Below are 19,145 nucleotides of genomic sequence, written 5' to 3' on the forward strand. Positions count from 1 at the left end.
CCTTGAGCAAGTTACTTAACCCCAATTGCTTAAAAAAAAAAAAAAGGAAATAAAGATAATTTAAAAGCAAAATATGTCAACAAACAAATTTTAAAATCAAAGCAACATACCAGGTCAGAAATATCTAGCCTGTTAATATCTGTAGGTGTCATTACTTATTACATAGAGATCTTCACAGATGGATGAGGATACAATTTAAGAGCAGAGGGCTAGGAAACTTTAAATTTTGTTCAGTTCAAACATTTATTAAGCACCTAAATCTTATAATGTTCTGGAAATATAACAAATACTGTCCAAAAAAAGTTTACATTCTACTGAAGTTCAATACATGAAGACAGATAAGTATGATCTGACATAATTTGAGGAAAATAAGAACACTAACAATTTGATTGTGAATGAAGGAGGAAGGAAGCTAAGTCAGGGAAAGCTCAGAGGTAGTGGTATTTGAGATAAGCCTTGAAAAAAAGATAAAAATTCTGAGAGACAGATTTCAGAAAGTATATTTATTCAAGGTATGGGGATGATTTCTAGAAATGCACTAAGGCAGAAGATGGAATGTAGAGTTTAAAGAACAGTTAGTAGTCCAATATGGATGAAATGGAAATGAGTAGAGGAGTAACATAAAACCATATTAGAACCAGATTGTGAAAGACTTTGAATGCTAGCTAAGCAACTTATACCTTAAACTAGCGTGAATAAGAAGTCACTGAATGTTTTTGAGCAGGCAGGGGTCTTAGAAAGATTATCTTTACAACTGTGTGGAAGATGGATCAGAGGCAAAGAGACCGATCCCACGCTATTAGAGATGGTAAAAGGCAAGGATTTGAGATCAGGTCTTCAGAATTTCAAGGGCAACTCTCTGTCCACCACACCACGCTGCCTCTACAACAAGCATTTATTAAGGACCTACTATATATCATTCATTGGTTATTCATAAATTATAAAGACAAAATAATGAAGGCATAATTTTGTACCAGCTAGAAAGCAGTCAAAAACCATATAATATGATTTCATCCTAGAAGCAGACCACAAAGTGGCCCAACCTTAATAAATTCACTTATCTTTAAGTCTCTGGCAATGTTTAACAATGCACAAAGTTGACAAGTTCGATAACACAATGCAGAACTTTATCATCTGCTCATTACCTGCTTGGTAATATTTTCATGGTGTTGGGCCTCCATCTCTTTTTCTCGTTTTTTCAGAGCCTCTTTAATGGCCAATTCCTTCTCTTGCAGCATAACTTGCTGAATCTTCCATTGCTGCTCTTCAATCATTGCTTCCATCTCTTTCTTGGAAATGACATCTGGGGTGATTATTTGGTCAGTCTGGATGCCACAATCAAAAGTCTTCTTTTTCATTTCTTTTATAGTTTGATCCAGTTTAAACTGCCACTCCTTTTCTAACTGCTGAATAACTTTGTCTTTGATCTATGTTTTTGAAAGAAAAATTTAAGAAAAGAAAAATCTTCAAATAAGTAAGAGCCAGGGTTCATACTTGTCAGCCAAAGGAACAACCACAGCTAATGCATTTGAAAACCATCCTAGACAATGATTACACATGGGTTAGGAATTTAACCAATGAGGATATAGTCTTAGAAACATTCTGAAAATTATTCTTTGACCTTATCTTACTTCTAAAATCCATATCTTTGTTAGTATACCGAAGAAGATCACAACCCTTCCTCGTTTTGGTAGATGGCACTTCATAAACTATTGTAGCCAAAAAACACCAGCAGATCAGTAGTATGATGAGCCCCCCTGGATGAGTTTGAACTACGAATTCACGTATGGGTGAGCAATAGTTCAGTTGATGAGACTATGTGAACATGGTAGGTTGGCCCTTGAATGACAGATAAGAAGTTGTTATGAGAATGAGAATTTAAAGATCTTCCCTGCCCATTAATAGACTTAGGGGAGATTTTGAAGACCTCCCCTGCTTTGAAAGTTAACTCTGCCCCTTAATAGGCTGAATGTGATCACACGGAGCCTCTGATGGAGGAAATTTGCTGAAGGGTGGAGCAGAGGCAACAGGAAGCTTTACTGCTCTGAAGATAAACTCTGCTCCCTAATAGGCTGAATGTAGTAACATGGAGCCTGTGGTAGGAGTTTGCTGAAGGGAACAGAGCCCACAGGAAGCTGGTCAGAGCTAGCCAGATGGTGGGAGAGAAAGGACACTTAGGCAAGGAGAAGGAGAGGTTGTGGGTAAATATCGATCTTGTATTGGTTTGTGGGAAGGCTGAAGGATGCTGTGGCTTCCATTATTATTATAGCTTCTGAATATCTTTGGTACTATGATGGAATTGGCTTACTGGTTTTGGGATTTGGTTTTCTAGTGTATGAATAAATGCTTCAGTTCTATCCTCCATCTGGAGGGTTTGGTATATTTTGTGATAGAACATCATGCAATACTTATAGTCACGGTCTTCATTGTGATTATGGGCGCTGTAAATATTGCATTGGCACTACAGAAGTCTATTATAGGGCCTCTACTCTTGGCTACTTTCTCTACTACTTTCAGTTTAGTAGGAATTGCGAGAGTTCACCTTCAAGAACCTAAGGTTACCTCTAGACCACATTGAGGTATTAACATAAGACTTTAATGGACAATGAAACAAATTTATGCTAGAGAGAACTCAGAGTCCATCTAATCCAACTCCCTCAATCTCACAGAATACCTGAGGTTGCAGGCATGCTAAGTTAAGTGAATGATCCAAGATCCCACAGATCACTGGTAGCAAAGGAGGAAATAAAAACCATCTTGTGACTCTGAGGCCAGTTACTACTGCTATCAGACCAGAATTTGTACAAGACTCTTCTATTGTCTTTTTATAAAACTTGAGGATAGTTAAATCTTTTGCAAGATTGTTACATTGATACTGCAAAAGTGGCACAGTAGAATGTGGAAATCTTTTGTTGTGAATGATATGTTTACTACCAGCTACAAAAGGATTCTTTTCACATTTGCTGGTTGGTGTGGAATTCCACTGAGTGAGTAGTAGATGTGCTTCACTAAACCCATCCAAGGGGGCTCATTAGTGAAAACAAAAGAGCCTTGTTATAAAACTGCTACACTTATAATAATATGGTCCAGTGGTAATGACCTCATTAAGGCCAATCCTAAGCAAAGCTAGTCCTAGTTTGTCTCCCTGAATTGTCTCCCCGCCCCCCAATACCTCTCACTTAGTTTTTGCTCCTATTTAGGACCTTTGTTGGCCCTATCCACTAAGACCCTACTGCCTTTTTTCAGGTGTCTAGCTAACTAATCTCATAAAATAAATGGAACTAAATGATAATGGGGAGAAAGATAACTTTTATTTGAACAGGATCCTTTAATATCTTACCCTAAAGGAGTGACTAGTAGTAATTATGGCAATAATTTTAGTTCCCAGCATCAGGAAGGAGTAGTAGGGGAGAGGAGAAGGAGGATGGTACAGGGATGGGAAGAAATGAAACAAGGGGAGGCTTCCGTGCCTCTCAAGGCATATACCATGTAGGTGCATGCTATGTTCAGAGCTGGCCCTAACGCCTTTTAAAAAGAACTACTGAATCCAGTGTGTAAAAAACCCCTCCAGTGTCTTTCTATTATCTATAGCAGTAAAGTCAAACAAATGTAAACTGACTACTAAACCATATATAGGATCCTTGGGGCTGCAAATTAACTTAGAAAACCACATTTTAACATGATGTTCTAGTGTATTTTTATTTGTTAAATATTTCCCAATTATATTTTAATTTGGTTCCCACTGGATTTGGGAGTTTGGGGAGGCATGTATGATGCCCCTGATCTACAGAATAAAGCCTAAACTTCTTCACCTAGCATTTAAGGCCCTCCCCACCATTCTACCCTAACATATCTACTACACCCCTAACTTTTGCCCTTTATATTGCAGTCAAATGGAATCACTTGCTGTTCCCTTATTACACTCTGTGAATTTCTACCTCTGTGCCTTTGCTGAGACCTAAAATGCTCCTTCTTCACCACCACCACCACCTCCCCCCACCCCAACCCAGTTTCACCCATTCAAATCTTTCCCATCCCTCACGGCACAATTAAAATACCATCTCTATAAAGGCTTTTTGTGGTGTCCGTCCCTCCCCTAGTCTCTGTCCCAGTCAGAAATATTCCCTCTCTGCTCAGTCTTTTTGTACCTCTCTTATGACATTTAATATTACTACTCTGTATCATAGTTATTGATTGTGTCTATCTTATCTCGTAGACTTCAAACTCTATAAATAAATGGCCTATGAAATTTTCTTCCTAGTATTCACAATCCCCCCTTTGCAGTGTATGCTAAATAATACTTGCTTAATGAATGAAAAGCTGAAGAGTTTAAAATAGCACAACTTCATTCTTGCTTTCCTGAGAAACAACTTAGAAGCATATGACCCTATTTGATCCTCAAATACTCTAAGTACTAAGTTATTTACATGTATGAGTTTCCTTAGTCATTCTATTTCTTTTCTATCACTTTTAATATTCAGTATGAGTATAAATTATGAATATTAATCCATAATTACAGAAGCACTTCCTGTGATAAAACTAGGCCACTGGTTCATGAGTTCAGTGTCTAAAAGGGGTTATAGCCTTGCTGTTATCTAAGTGAGATTAAGAAATTCTGATGGGAGAAAGGGACAAAATAGGACTAATGTGATTAAATAATACAACAATTAACATAGATAGCTCTCTTCAACTTATAGACCTATGCTAGTATCCTGGCTCTAAGAATTATATTTAGTAAGCAGTTAAATATTTATACACTTGGCAAACAAAGTCCCATGTCTGTTTTAAGAAGGTTAGTCTAAATAGATCATTCAACAGCACATTTTATAACAGATACATTAAAGCCCACACCTCTTTCTGTTCGTTCTCCCATTGTGTTTTGGCTAAGAGTACTTCATTTTCAATTTGCTGTTTAACATCAGCTTCTTTTTCTTTCAGCCACTGGCTCTTTACTGCTGTAATGGTACATTTGAGTTTTTCTTCAAGTTCTACCTTGAGCTTGTTTAGATACTCCTCCTTTTCTTCTAAAAGCTGTTTCTTGAGCTAAGCAAAATTCAAGCAAATAACTCAATGCAACACTATTACTCTGTAGGTTAAACTTATCAAGCTAACCGTATTAATGACATAATAGCATTAAAGGGTCATAATCTGCACAGATTCTAACTAACTCATCCTAACTTTTGTACAAGTCTGTTGTCATTGCAGACATTTGTAGGACAAAATCTAAGGTTGTTGCATTAAAACAGAAACACTCAGGGGCAGCTAGGTGGCACAGTAAATAGAGCACCAGCCCTGGAGTCAGGGGGATCTGAGTTCAAATCTGGCCTCAGACACTTAACACTTACTAGCTGTGTGACCTAGGGCAAGTCGCTTAACCCCAACTACCCTCCAAACCCCGCCCCAAAAAGAAACACTCAGACCTATAAGTAAATCACATGTGCACTGAAGATTCTTATTTAAAAAAAGAGGTTTTGCAAAATAAATAATTTTGAATGGCCCAGAGTACTTGATATTGCTGATATGGTTCTAACAACTTTACAGGTAACATATTTAACTCAGTCAACACCCCTTCCTTCCCTTATGCCTTCCCTCTCCCCAGGATAATTTCTATTTCATATTTCCACACTCAACTAAAACTAAAGCTTCTAAAAGACGCAAAGAAATTCCTCCTTTAGTTATTTTAGTTGTTTCTAAAAAGCAGAATACTAGGAAGAAACAACCTGGGAGGAAAGGGAATTAAAACTACAGATATACTTAGTGTCTTCTTAAAAAATGGTCATAGGTGACAAAAAGAAAACATGAAAAGGAGGCAAAAATAAGTAAATAAATATGGTAATTCTATACATTTAAATGCTGTTCTGACCCCTGGTCCCTGTAACCTATTTCTCTATAAAATACATGACAGTGGAATTTACTTTTATTGTTGGAGAGGGGAGAGATGAGGTGTAGATGCCCACATACAAACTCTACAATACTCGATTCAAGGAGCACTTACTTTTCAACTCCACTCACCTTATCTCATATCTTAAACATCTTTCATTATCTCTAGCAGGAAAATTCACCCAGATACCAGAAAGCCCAACAAAACACAACATAAAATGTTCCAGGATTTTGGAAGTTGATAAAGAGTGGGACTATCTCCTTGCCAAAACCAAACGTATCTTATGTACCACTGACAAAATTATATTCTCAAGCACTATTCTGACCATATCACTCCTTTTTCAAAGACCTTTCATGAATGAAGAATAAAAGCCAAAGTCTGAACAAAATTTATAACATTCAAGGCTCTTATTATTCTGCCCCAAAGTTTGTATGCTACCTCTGGTCCCCTTCCCATTACGTATGCTGGTGAGTGGAATAGTCTTTGCAGATGTTTCTGTACATTTTTTGTGTCTCTCAGCCTGCTGCAGTAATTAGGCCAGGGTTGGGTAAACAGACAATTTTTAGGGCACCTTTTCTAGCCATTTCCTCACACCAGGAAGTGAGCAGTACAATCCTTAAAAGGCTGTTGAGATGCCCAGGGTGCTGCTGAATCCCACTGCTGCTTCCACTGAGATGACCCTATGGCCTGGGTCACCTGTGTGCAGGGGTATGACTACAGCTCCCAGTGTATCTGCACCTGCTGCCTTGTTACTTGCCTATCACCATAGGACATTGAGATTTGTAAAAATGGTAAAATGGTATGGGTGATGTCTTTTGATTCATGCATAAATTGGATTTAAGTAAGGCAGAGTTGTACAAAGTCTCACTCCTCCAGTCATCACAGTTCAGTGGCAGCACAGAGTCAAGACTACTGGTGGTATCTCAAAATACAGTGGATGACCTTAGCATCTTCTAGGTCTAAACAAACTCTTTGTGCTCCACAGTGCCTGCTTCAGCTGCCTTCATGTCTACTGAAATAGACTGTCCTAATCTGCCCATGCCACCAGAGTAAATCTTCACATACTTGAAGGTAGACACCCCAATAACTCACAGATGGATTTGAGACCCCTCAGTTATCCTCAACCTGGTTTAGCCCATCTGCCAAAATGGTTAGCAGAGTATTAGCCACTGCCCATACTACAGCATCTTAGAGCCACAGGTGAGAGTTAGGTGGAACAGGTAGACATCAAAAGTGGAAAGCAGCCCTTAAAAGGGCTCGGCAGCCCTCACACCATTAAATATGCTACATATACATACATAGCCAGAGTGGAGTAGCCATAACTTCCCAAACATGCTTTCCACCTTTGCTGCTCTCCTCCTCATGCCCTACCCCTTTCCTTCAAAGCATACCATTATTCAACCCCAGCTCAAATGCTACTTTCTATGAAAACTTCCCTAACCTCCATTGCCTCTTGCAATACCGACTCTTTTCCCTAAACTCCCAAAGCATTTTTTATGTCTCTTATGTCACTCACAATATTCTGCCTTTTAGTACCCTCCCAGCTAATTTTTTAAACTTTAAAATTAATCTTAAAAAATGTTTATCATTTTTAACAACCACTTATATTTTTCTTTCCACTTCTCCCCACTTCCGAGAAGAAAAATATCTTTGTAACAAATATGTCAAGTAAAACAAATTCCTACACTGACCATGTAAAAAACACATGCCTATTATGCATATTTAGTCTAATCTTTCTTTCAAGACAGGAATTAACAATCTTCTTTATAAATCCTCTGGAATTATGGTTGTAAGCATGATTGTAAGCCCCTCGATACAAAAGCTGTGTTTCATTCAACTTCATGTTGCCCACAAGGTTTTTTTTTCACTTAAAGGCACTCCATGAATGTTTGTTGAACCAATCCCTAACTCTTAAAATTGGAAATCTTATTTGTAGCAAAATATAACTACAAAAATTCACCTATACTGTTCTTTAGCTAGACACTGAAATTAATTGAAATGGAGATTTGCCTGCAGTTTTTAAAGGATACTTTTTTTTTTTTAAGCAATCAGGGTTAAGTAACTTGCTCAAGGTTACACGGCCAGTTATTTCTGGGTGTGGTGCTGAGTATCCGAGTCCAGATTTGATCCAGGTCATCCCGACACTGGAGCCGGTGCTCTTACTCGCTGAGCCACCTGGCCGCCCCTAAGCAATTGGGGTTAAGTAACTTGCTCAAGGTTACACGGCCAGGTGTTTCTGGGTGGGTGCTAAGTGTCTGAGCCCGGGATTCGATCTCCAGGTCTTCTCAACACTGGAGCCGGTGCTCTTACTCACTGTGCTACCTGGCCTCCCCTAAAGGATATTTGTTATTACTTGAGCATAAGCGTGCAGGTATGCATGCACAAACACATAGCCTATCAAATGCTACTTATTAGCAACTGACCCACCAAATTTTATAATCAATTAGATGCTCCTCCTTTTCTAACAAATTTAAAAAAAAGCCACTTCCTCACATTCTCTCTTCCTCGAAATGAATCGATCTAAAACAAAAATCACTCCTACACATTTGCCAGCTGTTATGCTCCAAAAAATAAGCCAACTAGAAATTTTCTCATTTTAATTTCCAAAACAGATCTAAAAACTTAAGTCCCTAGTTTCCAAGTGGCTTAAGACATCATTCTAACTTTCAAAGAGTCAATATCAATTAAAATAAGTTAAATTTGGATGCTATTTATTTACTATATATCACATATGCATTATGTTCTTCAAGAAACCAACATGTAAACCAAAATTTCTAACTTGCTCATTAGACATTCTTTTTTAAGTTGCCATACCAATGATTTCCCTTAATATAAGCTTCATAAGCCAGAAATCCCTCCAGATGGCATCTGTTCAAACCTTCAACAAAATCCCTAAATCTTTCATGAGTTCCCAAAGTGAACCCTGCAGATTGGTTCAAAAATGCAAGACTGCTGTCTGAATGAGATCCTCAGGTATTGCAGGGAGGAGAAAAGGGTATGTCATTTCATCTGATGAATTCACTGCTTGAAACTAACCAAGAACAACTTGAGAGCATCAAGAGGAGAGTTACTGTTCTTCTGCTACCAACTGATATAAAAAGATCTTACCATCTCCATAGCTCTAGTTCAAGATAAACGAAGTCATCCACAGGAATGGAAAGGGAGAGAAGAGAACAGATGGCAAAACGACTTTCTGAAGGAGATCACAATTAATCCTTTACTATCATTTCTTTTTTCATAATTCTTTTCAAATCTACTGATGAGAGCCTGGGCTTATACCTCTTTCCCTTCCCTCTACAGGGAAAAAAATATTTAAGGGTCAGAGTGTAGAGTATTTCAAAGGCCTCTAAAGATGGTTTTTATGCAATGGCAAGCACAAGTAGGTAGAAGATCTATATGGTTTACTAAATGGTCCAAAATAATGTTCAATGAAAACTACTGACCTGAAGTACCCATGGTCAGAAAAACAGAACCATCATTTATCTATTTTTGAGACATTTCCCTCCCCCCCAAGAAAAAACTTGTATAAAAAGATAATTCTATTGTAAGTAGAGCCAATTTTCCATTCTGTTAATGTACTTGATGCTTTACTATCAATGTCCTGTTGAAATACAGATCATTAAAGTTCAGCAGGGAACAAAATGAGCTCTACATATACTTTCCCCTTCTCATGGGAAAGTAGGAATTGCAAGATTTGAATAAAAATATTTTCGAGTTCTCATAATGAGAACTATGACAGAAACACAGCATTAATTTATACCATACCATCTCTTCCTTAGCCTGCTGCTCTTTCTCAACCGACTTCCTTATGGTGGTCTCCAGGTTGTCTTTTTCTTTGCAAACTGCCAGGTAGCATTCTTGTACAGCTGCCATCTCTTTATTCACCTTATCTAAGTCAGTTCTAAATAGAATAGAAAATTCTTTGGTCACAAAAATCAATTATAACATTTCTTTATTTCTATCTTCATTTGTTAATTAAGAATCAATGGCAACTTTGGAGTGTAATTATAAAGAAAAGACAGCAAATTTTTGTTTTCCTTACCTAAGTTGTAAACGATTTGATTCATAAACTTCAAAGAGCTCTTGTTTTTCTAAAGCATGCTTTGCTAAAAGGCTCTCACGTATTTGGTTCTTCATAGCCTCATGGTGTTGTTGAAAAGTTCTCTCACACCTAGCAATGGAAAGCAATTATCTGAATTCCTCCTTAGCCTACCAAAACCTAAAAAATTCCTACCAAACCTAAAAAAGTTCTTTTTTTTCTTTTGTGGCCTTTCCCTCAAACATAAGTTAGTTACAATTAAAGGTGGGTCTATTTTTCTTTCACTAAAATGACAAGCAATTTAAAAAAAGACTAGACTAGAAATCAAAAGACCTGTATCTCAGTACTGATTCTACCACTTAACTGTAATACTATGTAAATGTAGGGAACTGTTTAAATAATAAAATTGTTTCTACAGGAAAATGTATGGTAAATTACAACTAGGAATGTCAGGAACACATCTTGCTCTTTTTGTCATAATCTTGATGAGCAGAGTCTTCTATCTCTCCCATACAGAGAGAGGAGAATGGGGCTTTGGTGTAGAGTTCTGCTCACTGGGATCTAAGACGGAAGGGGTAACATCAACTTCCAAATGGAATACCTTTCTTTTGCCGCCATAGGCAGCACTGGTGGGTGAGATAAAAATGGCCATTTGCACATAAAGATTGCTAAGGTGGGTGTTCATAAAGAGGTCTATCCATTCAATCTTTTAACCAAAATAGTTTGAAACTGAAAAAAGTAATCAGGTCCCTATAATGCATTTACCTATCTACTGTTTCTTGTTTATCACGGTCAAAATCTTGTACCATTTGTCTCATTTGGCTACATAAATCCTGGTTTGTATTTTTCAGTTTTTCTTCAGTTACTTTAAGTTCCTGGATACAAAAGAAAAAACAGTTAGGGAGAAGGCATTTTAACTCTGTTCAATTTTGTTTCCTTCTGTATTCTTATCACATCTACTGATGAGAGCCTAGGCATGCATACATTTACAGAATACCATCCAAATAATGAGGTATCTCTCAGTAGCTTGCTTAAAATGTACTATGGCTATTCTACATACATGGTATTATTTCCCAATATAAGCTCTACAAAGGCTGGGTAATGTTTTCTCTAAACTCTGGCTCATTCAAGATCTAACAGAATAATTATTCTATACGTAGTACTTACATTTAATACATGATTTGAATTGAGGCTTTGCTGCAAAGCAGTCTTAAGTTTCTTATAACTTATTTCTATATAATGCTCGGAGTAGTGCTTTAAAAACTTGATTTCAGAATTATTCTGAAGTATTTAATCAGAACACTTTGGCTAAACTACTAAAGATATAGGAAATTGGAACTGAACTTAATTATGTCCAGTCCCTGTAAGTTATAAATTAGTTCCCTAGCCAGATAGTAAGGGAAGATAACTAGAGTTCATAAGTGCCTTAGAGACTTCTAAACCTAATTGCTATCATAAAATTCAGTTCTCTTCTCTATCTGAAACTTTGAAGTCTTAACAAAATATAACAAAAGATTAAAATCACCTCGTTTTCCTGTTGTAAAGTTTGAATTTCATTTTTAAGTCGTAGAATATCTTCTTTGACTATTTTATCATAAACAGAAGCTTCATGCCATAATCGATTGGGTGATTTTTCCACATTGATTGTTTTAGTCTAAAAACAGATCACCATCATTAATATGTAAGACTTTTTTTTTTAATATAAAACAATTGGGGTTAAGTAACTTGCCCAGGGTTACAGGGCCAGTTTTTTTGTGTGGCTGTTAAGTATCTGAGGCCGGAACCAATCCTGGGTCTTCCCAACTCCGGGGCCAGCGCTCTTACTCACTCCATCAACTAGCCACCCCTACATGTAAGACTTTTAGGAAGTATAATCAACTCTCCCCATCTTACCCCACCCTGCCCAATGTAGTTTATATCTATTTCATCTCTTCTTCTCCATATACTTATTTCCCCCACTAAGGAAGATGATCTCTCTACCTACATTCCTAAGTGTAAAGATAAAGCTAAGAGTTTTATTTTATTCCTAATGGGGAAAGTAAATCTTGGAGTTCAAACACTCTCACTAGTTGGTGAAACTCAAGGTACATAATCTTTATTTTTAAAGACTCACCTAAGAAAGTCTATCCCTCCACTTTTTCTGAGCCACCTATACAATTCATCTTTCACAAAAAAAAAAAAAACAATTTTTAATTCTTTCTAGCTAGTAGCCAAGATGGCAACAACAATAGTATATTAGATGTGAGTATCTGTAATAAATGGTATATGGATCAAGAGAGGTCACAACATATATTTGCTCGGTTCCTGTATGTACTTGCTCCGGCAGAACCTACACTAAAAAGGGAAACAAAGGATGCTGTAAGACGACCCAGGAAACTGACAGTGCTTCCTAAAAGAAGCTAAAAAGGGTTTATAAATAGTCCCTATGTCTAATTAAACAATTTTTAATGCAGTTCTGAGTTATGTAGATGAAAGGAATAGCTGGAAGGAATGGAAATAAAGGGAAATATGAAAAAAAACTATACATTTTCCAACTGAAGGAAAAGAAAGGTCATAGGAACTAGAGGGGGTAAGATATTGGTAAGTCACCATTATCCTGCTTTTAAGCATAAATTTAAGAGGATGTATGAAACAAGACAAAAACATTGATACTTCAGCCATGGTGCTTAATTTTGATAAGCAATAACTGGCAATGCCCAAATCACACAGACACAACTAATCTGGCCTCTCAGGTGGTAAAATAAGGTAAAGTTACAGTGGTTTTGGCATCTGGCTGAGATATTAGAGCTTCAAGCATTAATTTCAATTAAGAATGAATTGTAATAGGTTAAAATTGAATAAATATCAAACTGATGTCAAATAAAAATAAGCAAATTGAAGGATGTACGTTAGGTAATAGAATGTACATTAAGTAATAGAAAACATGCTAAATAAACTCAAATTATTACGTATGTCTTATTAATATCTTTTATTTATATTCTCTACTAATATCTTATACTCCAATACATCATTTATGGAGATGACCCAGTGAAATATATGCAATAGCAGGTTTACCAAGCTGGAATACCTGTGAGCATGAGTTTGATGTTCATCATCTGAAAGACTAATGTAAATGAGGAGAAGTTCACTACTCGAAGGTTGGTCACAAGGTGACTTTTTTTTCATTTTTTATCCCCAACACATGATTAAAATTGCCTAAAAAGGCATGGAAAGAGCTATATCCATGGAAGAGTTAAACCACTAAAATAAAAATCTTTGAAATAAATACATACATACATAATTTTTAACTACAAAACTTTACAAATATCTCTTAATAATGTTCATTATAACTTAATGAAGTAGGGTAGTACAATTATTATTATGAGCATTTTACAAAAAAAGGGAGCTGAAGTTCACAGATGTTAAGTGACTTCCTCAAGGTCACATGGTTAGTAAGTGATGAAACTAAATCTAGAATTCAGGTTTTCAAATTTCTAGCCACTATTAGGTGGCATATTGTACAGAATGCTGGGCCTAGAGTCAGGAAGACCTGAGTTCAAATCTTTACTAGCTATGTAATCCTAAGCAAGTCATTTAACCTATTTGCCTCAGTTTCCTCGTCTACAAAATGGGGATAACAACAACACCAACCTCCCTAGGTGGTGTGACAATAAAACAAGATAAAATGTTTAAAGTGCTTAGTATAGTGCTTGGCACATAGTAGGTACTATATAAAATGGTAGCTAATATCATTATCTTCCATTAGATCAGAGGTTAAGGTCTGTGAACTTGGTTTTTAAAAACATCTTGATTACTGCTTTTCAATATAATTAATTGCCTTTGTAATCTTATGTATTTTATTTTATGCATTTAAAAACATTCTGAGAAGTCCATAGGTTTTATCAGACTACCAAAAGAATCTATGACACAAAAAAATAGTTTATAATCTCTGCACTAAGCTGAGCTCCTACTTGCAGAAATAAAAATAACCACATGACTATGATAATATAGTTTATTTTCTTCTAGTCAGTGGATTATTCCTTATTATTCTGTAAGCCATTTTTCTGAAGACATTCAGAGGGAGTTTGTGCTAGTAATGAAGAGCTCCCCCTTGTGGTAGCTCCTTAGGATTCTAGCCAGAGGCCCAAGAATACTCAAGCATTTCAGCAAGGTATGGGGAAGCAGTTCAAATCTAAACTTATAGTGAGTCACAGTAATGTCATAAAGGTACAGAGAGAACTTTTGATTAAAATTCTTCCACTGATTATACCCTGAGACCAGACTTCTACTTCACTGTTGGGCATGGGTGAATGGGTGCCAATGTGGTTGAATGGCATATGAAAGAGTATGATCTAGTTGAAAGAATAGCTGGTTTGGGAGTTGGAAGACTTGTCAAAATTTAAGCCCCATCACTTATTGGTTATGTGACCCTGAGCAGGTAACTATCCTCCTGGAAAATAAGTTTGCTTCTTTACCTAAATGGGATAATAAATACTACAGGCTCCTCCTGCCCCCCGCCCCCCACAACCCAAATCTTACTGAATTTCTAAGTTCTACATTCAACAATGGGATATAATACTGGAGATTTGGCAACAATAAGCTTTAACTCTTTTAAAATATGCCTTACAACACAGAAAAAGAAATTCAACTACATAAGGACGACAAGTCAATTAACTCATCTGGAGCCTCTCAGTTTCCTCATTTGAAAAGTGGACTAGACAAAATGATCATCAACGTCTCTTCAGTTTTAAATCCTACTATGACACTACTCAGAACTTCTTTCCAACAGGTAAAACTAGAGAAATACAAGATTTCAAGGATTTCATTAACATCATATTCAAGAGAAATTTCAATTCAACAAATATTAATCACCTGCTATGTACAAGGTACTATGTATGCTAAGTGCTAAGAAAATGTATAAAGACAAAAATAAAACAGTCCCTACTCTTAAGGAGTACCCTACTTTGACTATGGGGGTGGGGGATATAACATGTATATAGACAGGAAAATATTAAATATATATATAAAATAATAAAAATTTCAAGAGGGAGAGAACGAAAACTGGAATGAATCAGGAAAAATCTCAGGTATTATCCTGAATTGCACTGTGAGTCTAAGGGATTCTAAGTGGTGATAGTAATGAAGGAACGTATTATAGACATATAAGATGGCACAAAGAAATATAATACCAGGTACAAAAACCAGCTAATACACTAATTTGCAGAAAAGGAGAGTGTGTGAAGTGAAGTAAAATAAAATTGGAAAGTTAAGAGTCAGATAATTGAAGACCTTAAATGCCAGGCTGAGAAATCACCAAGCCCCTCCCACAATACAATCATTGACTTCACAAAAACATTATTTAATGTTATATTTAGAACTGGACTTTGATTACTGTTGAACAAATAACTCTTCAGAACAAAATCCTGAGATTTCTCTAAAACATAGAGCATGGTCTGTTATATTAGAATGGTGTTTTGTTTCATCTACTTCTAAGCAATGAGATTGTGTGTGTGTGTTTGTATGTATGTATATGTATATATGCATTTCCTGCAAAGTTCTCCTTTATGACCAACAATAAATTCCTGTAATAATCTAAAATAGAACAACTATGATGCGGTAATATCAGGTACCATTGGCTCCATGAAGTATTCCTGATTCTCTTGTTTGAAAGTGGTCTCTTTTTTGCCCTATCACATTCTACCTTCTTCTACTTGGATATCTATCTCCCTCCATAATTAAATAATAATCTCCTTGAAGGCAAAGATACCCATTTTTCATTTTTGTACCTTCAGCACCTAACACATTGCCTTTACATAATGGAATATGTAAAGATTAAGGATACATAAGGAATAAGTTTGTTGACTTAAAGGAACACTAGGCCTTAGAAAGGAAAGGCTTTGAGGGTTGATTTGGAAGTCATCTTCTGTTTTAAAAAAATCTGGATTTTCCAGAAAAATTTTAAAACTGGTATTTTTTTACTGTAGCAAACAGAAGCATTAAAAATTATTCTAGATAACCTTGGAATTGTGTTCAAAGTTGTGATCATTATTAAAAAATAAAAAGCTACTGTGGAATCTTAATATTTTAAAGCTTCATTACAGATTTTAATTGTGAGGTTTGAAGAAGGGGCATCTCTTCAAAGTGGTTCTTTTATTCATCTTTCAGGTTGAGAAATCAAAAAACATATAAAAAAGTTGAAAAGGGGAGGAAGTTTTTAGCTCATAAACACTTCCTGGCTATAACATAATTTTGTTATTATTCAGTCATTTTAGTCATGTCTGACTCCATTTGGAGTTTTCTTGGCAAAGATTCTGGAGTGGTTTGTTATTGACCTCTCCAGATCATTTTTTTATACATGAGGAAACTGAAGCAAACAGGGCTTAATGACTTGCTCTGGGTCACACAGCCAGTAAGGGTCTGAGGCCACATTTGAACTCAGGTCTTATGATGACTCCAGACCCAGGGCTCTATCTTTACTAAGCCACCTAGCAGCCCCCATGACATAAGCAGATTGTCTCTCTCCACCTCTCACACAAAGGCTAATAGCCATTTAAACAGAAACAAAAACCTATGCCAGGAGAGGATTCATCTGATTTATTCCTGATTCAGTCAGTCAATACAGATTTTTTTTTAAGTGTCTGCTACTCTGTTTCCCCGATAATAAGACACCGTCTTATTATTTTTTTTGGACAGAAAAACACCAGAGGGCTTATTTTCAGGGGAGGGCTTATTTTAATGAACAGTGACAGCAATTTTAATAAACAGGTAAATGTGAACAAAAAAATGTACCTTTATTCAATAAGCAAATCACTGGGGAAGAACAGGATGACGCACTCACTGCTGCAGCTCTGATTGGATGCAGCTTGGAGCACGGCGTGCGTTTCACCCATGGGGGGGGCGGTGCATACAGAGGGTACCGTAATGTAGCGTGTAGCGCAGGGGATCACCTTCACTACAGTAGCAATCTCAATAGGGCTTATTTTCGGGGGAGGGCTTATTTTAGAGGAATCTTACACAGTAAGAGGAGGGCTTATTTTCGGGATAGGTCTTATTATCAGGGAAACACGGTATGTACCTGGTACTATGCTAAGAGCTGGGGATACAAAAAAAAGGTCCCTTCCTATCTCCCCTTTAGCGGTTCATTTGATTTTTTTCAATGTCTTTCCCTAAGGTTGAGTTATTTAAAGTCTCTATTTTCTTGCTTTGTTAGTTTGAGTATTTTGTATTTTTACAGATACTCGCTTGACTTCCTTTGGATTCTCAGTTTTGCTGGAACACAATTCTGATCATCCTTCTTAATTCAGTATTTTGAGTCTATCTCATTCATTTTAAATTTTGGTCATTTGATTTTCTTCTCTTGATCAGTATTGTTGGTTTTTGTTGATTAAAAAAAAAAAGTTTCATTATTAAGATAATGAAAAAACCCATAAAGATTCCCAAGGAGAGATAAATGAAAAATATTTCCTTACTCCCTTATGGCAGAGATTAGGGAAAACTAAGATGGAAAATCAAATACATTGTTAGAGATGGACTTATTATTGAATGTTTTTGCTTAATATTTTTTTTCTTTTTCACAATGGTCAAAGAAATCTGGATATTGCTGGGGAAGAGGTGACTGATACAAAATGAAATCAGGCCTTAATATTAAAAAGACAAAAATACAAAAACGAAATGGAGATGGCAATCCTTGTATTATTTACCCTCCTCTTAGGGTTATGGAGCAAATAAAAATATATGTAACAGTGCTGTTTAAACTTAAAATTATATGTAAAAGTAATAGTTATTACTAGTAATAAGTTACTTGATAGAAAGTCAAATGAACTATAGAGTTCAAATAAATCCCAGCTTAGTCTCCTCTTTCCCTCAAAGGAAAAAACACTACATAAATTTGGTACTTTTTTCACTGAGAGGAACTGTTACATGAATGGGGAGAGGCCTGGGTGGGAAGAGAGTGTGGTAGAATTATAGACAATTCACTTTTGAATTTTTCCTTGTGGAGGGTGTATGAGAAGACCATCAAAGGAGCTGGTTCTATGAAACATCTTGTAGGACATAAAAATAGCTTTGTTATACAGAATGTTTCCAGGTAAAACTACTTATCTGTAATGGGATTTTACTTATACAGAACTGTGATGTTGGCCAAAGATAAACAGAAGGTATTCCTTTGTGTCATATTATCATCCCTTTCCATTATAAATAGAATGCATGATATCCATGTAAGGGAAAAATGCTTTGCAACATATTATCAGTCTGTGCTTATTTTTCTCAGTGTTACACAACAGGGCTGTCATTTAGAATGTGAATTTTATATGCAAAATCAGTAAAAGCTTATTTTAAAAATTAAGCAGAAAATAAATGTTTTTTACTACACAGACCTCAAGTTCACATTTCTCTTGAGATTTTTTCAGCTGACTCAGATCTTCTATTTTTCTATGACAATCTTTGAGATCATTTTGTAACTGAGAAACCAGGCGGCGCTTCACTGTGTTGCTGGTCAGCAAACGTTGCAATTCAGATTTCAGCCTCAAGATGATTTCATCTTTGGAAGGTTCTTCTTTTGGGTCTTGTTTCTGCATAGTACTGTTGGAAAAATTATTTTTAACCCATTAGGTACAGTAAACGATGGTTGTTTACTTAAGTCCATCTAAAAAGGAGCTACCAATTCCTGCCTTAATGATGTATTATGATTTACATCCCTATATTAACATTTTAACAACAGCTTTAACTTTATATGTACATAGACACATGTATGATGAATGTTCTCAGAAATAAGTCCACTCTAAGATTGTTCCTTCCAAGTCAAAAATTAGCTTCTCCTCCAGCTCTCCCAAACAAATGAAGTAACCTTATTGCCTTTACTGTCAGTAGGTAATTCATATATTTTATATTAATTACACAAATCCTCTAATTCTCAAAGATGTATATGTTCATCCTATTCAACTATTTTAATAATTCATACAATTCCATGGAATCCAAGTCCAACAGAACCCCAACCCGGAGCGGGGGAGGTGGGGGGGAAGGAGGGAAATATGATGGTCTGAGAAATTGGGAAAGAGCAAAATAGATGAAAAACTATATAGGAACATATTAAAATTGCGGTATCAACACACTTGCAAGTGGTCTTATGACAACTTAAGGATAATGGTGTCTCTGGCCTGATTTTTCTAGCAGAAGACACAGTGAATTTTTCTACATAGCTTGGCTAAGAGTCCTAGTTCTCTGTGTATACAGGAATGGAGACAACTT

At 36.2% G+C, this 19,145-nt stretch overlaps 1 protein-coding gene across 12 annotated transcripts in view; it reads right to left on the bottom strand.

Moving 5' to 3' along the window:
* CEP152 (centrosomal protein 152) overlaps window positions 1-19,145 on the bottom strand; it is a 109,237-nt gene that overhangs the window by 31,654 nt on the left and 58,438 nt on the right. For 11 of the 12 annotated variants that reach the window (XM_069097996.1, XM_069098000.1, XM_069098005.1 and 8 more), the window contains 7 exons: window positions 18,275-18,479; window positions 11,446-11,574; window positions 10,686-10,795; window positions 9,924-10,052; window positions 9,647-9,782; window positions 4,852-5,043; window positions 1,146-1,427 (listed from right to left, as the gene is read on the bottom strand). In XM_069097996.1, coding sequence (XP_068954097.1) covers window positions 1,146-1,427; window positions 4,852-5,043; window positions 9,647-9,782; window positions 9,924-10,052; window positions 10,686-10,795; window positions 11,446-11,574; window positions 18,275-18,479 — 1,183 coding nt within the window. The remainder of the gene's footprint in view (window positions 1-1,145; window positions 1,428-4,851; window positions 5,044-9,646; window positions 9,783-9,923; window positions 10,053-10,685; window positions 10,796-11,445; window positions 11,575-18,274; window positions 18,480-19,145) is intronic. The other variant, XM_069098004.1, reaches the window with a different exon arrangement.

The sequence above is a fragment of the Petaurus breviceps genome, unplaced genomic scaffold, assembly GCF_028583685.1.
Source record: "Petaurus breviceps papuanus isolate PSGF00001 unplaced genomic scaffold, PetGlider_PUasm1.0 37, whole genome shotgun sequence".
NCBI lineage: Eukaryota > Metazoa > Chordata > Mammalia > Diprotodontia > Petauridae > Petaurus > Petaurus breviceps.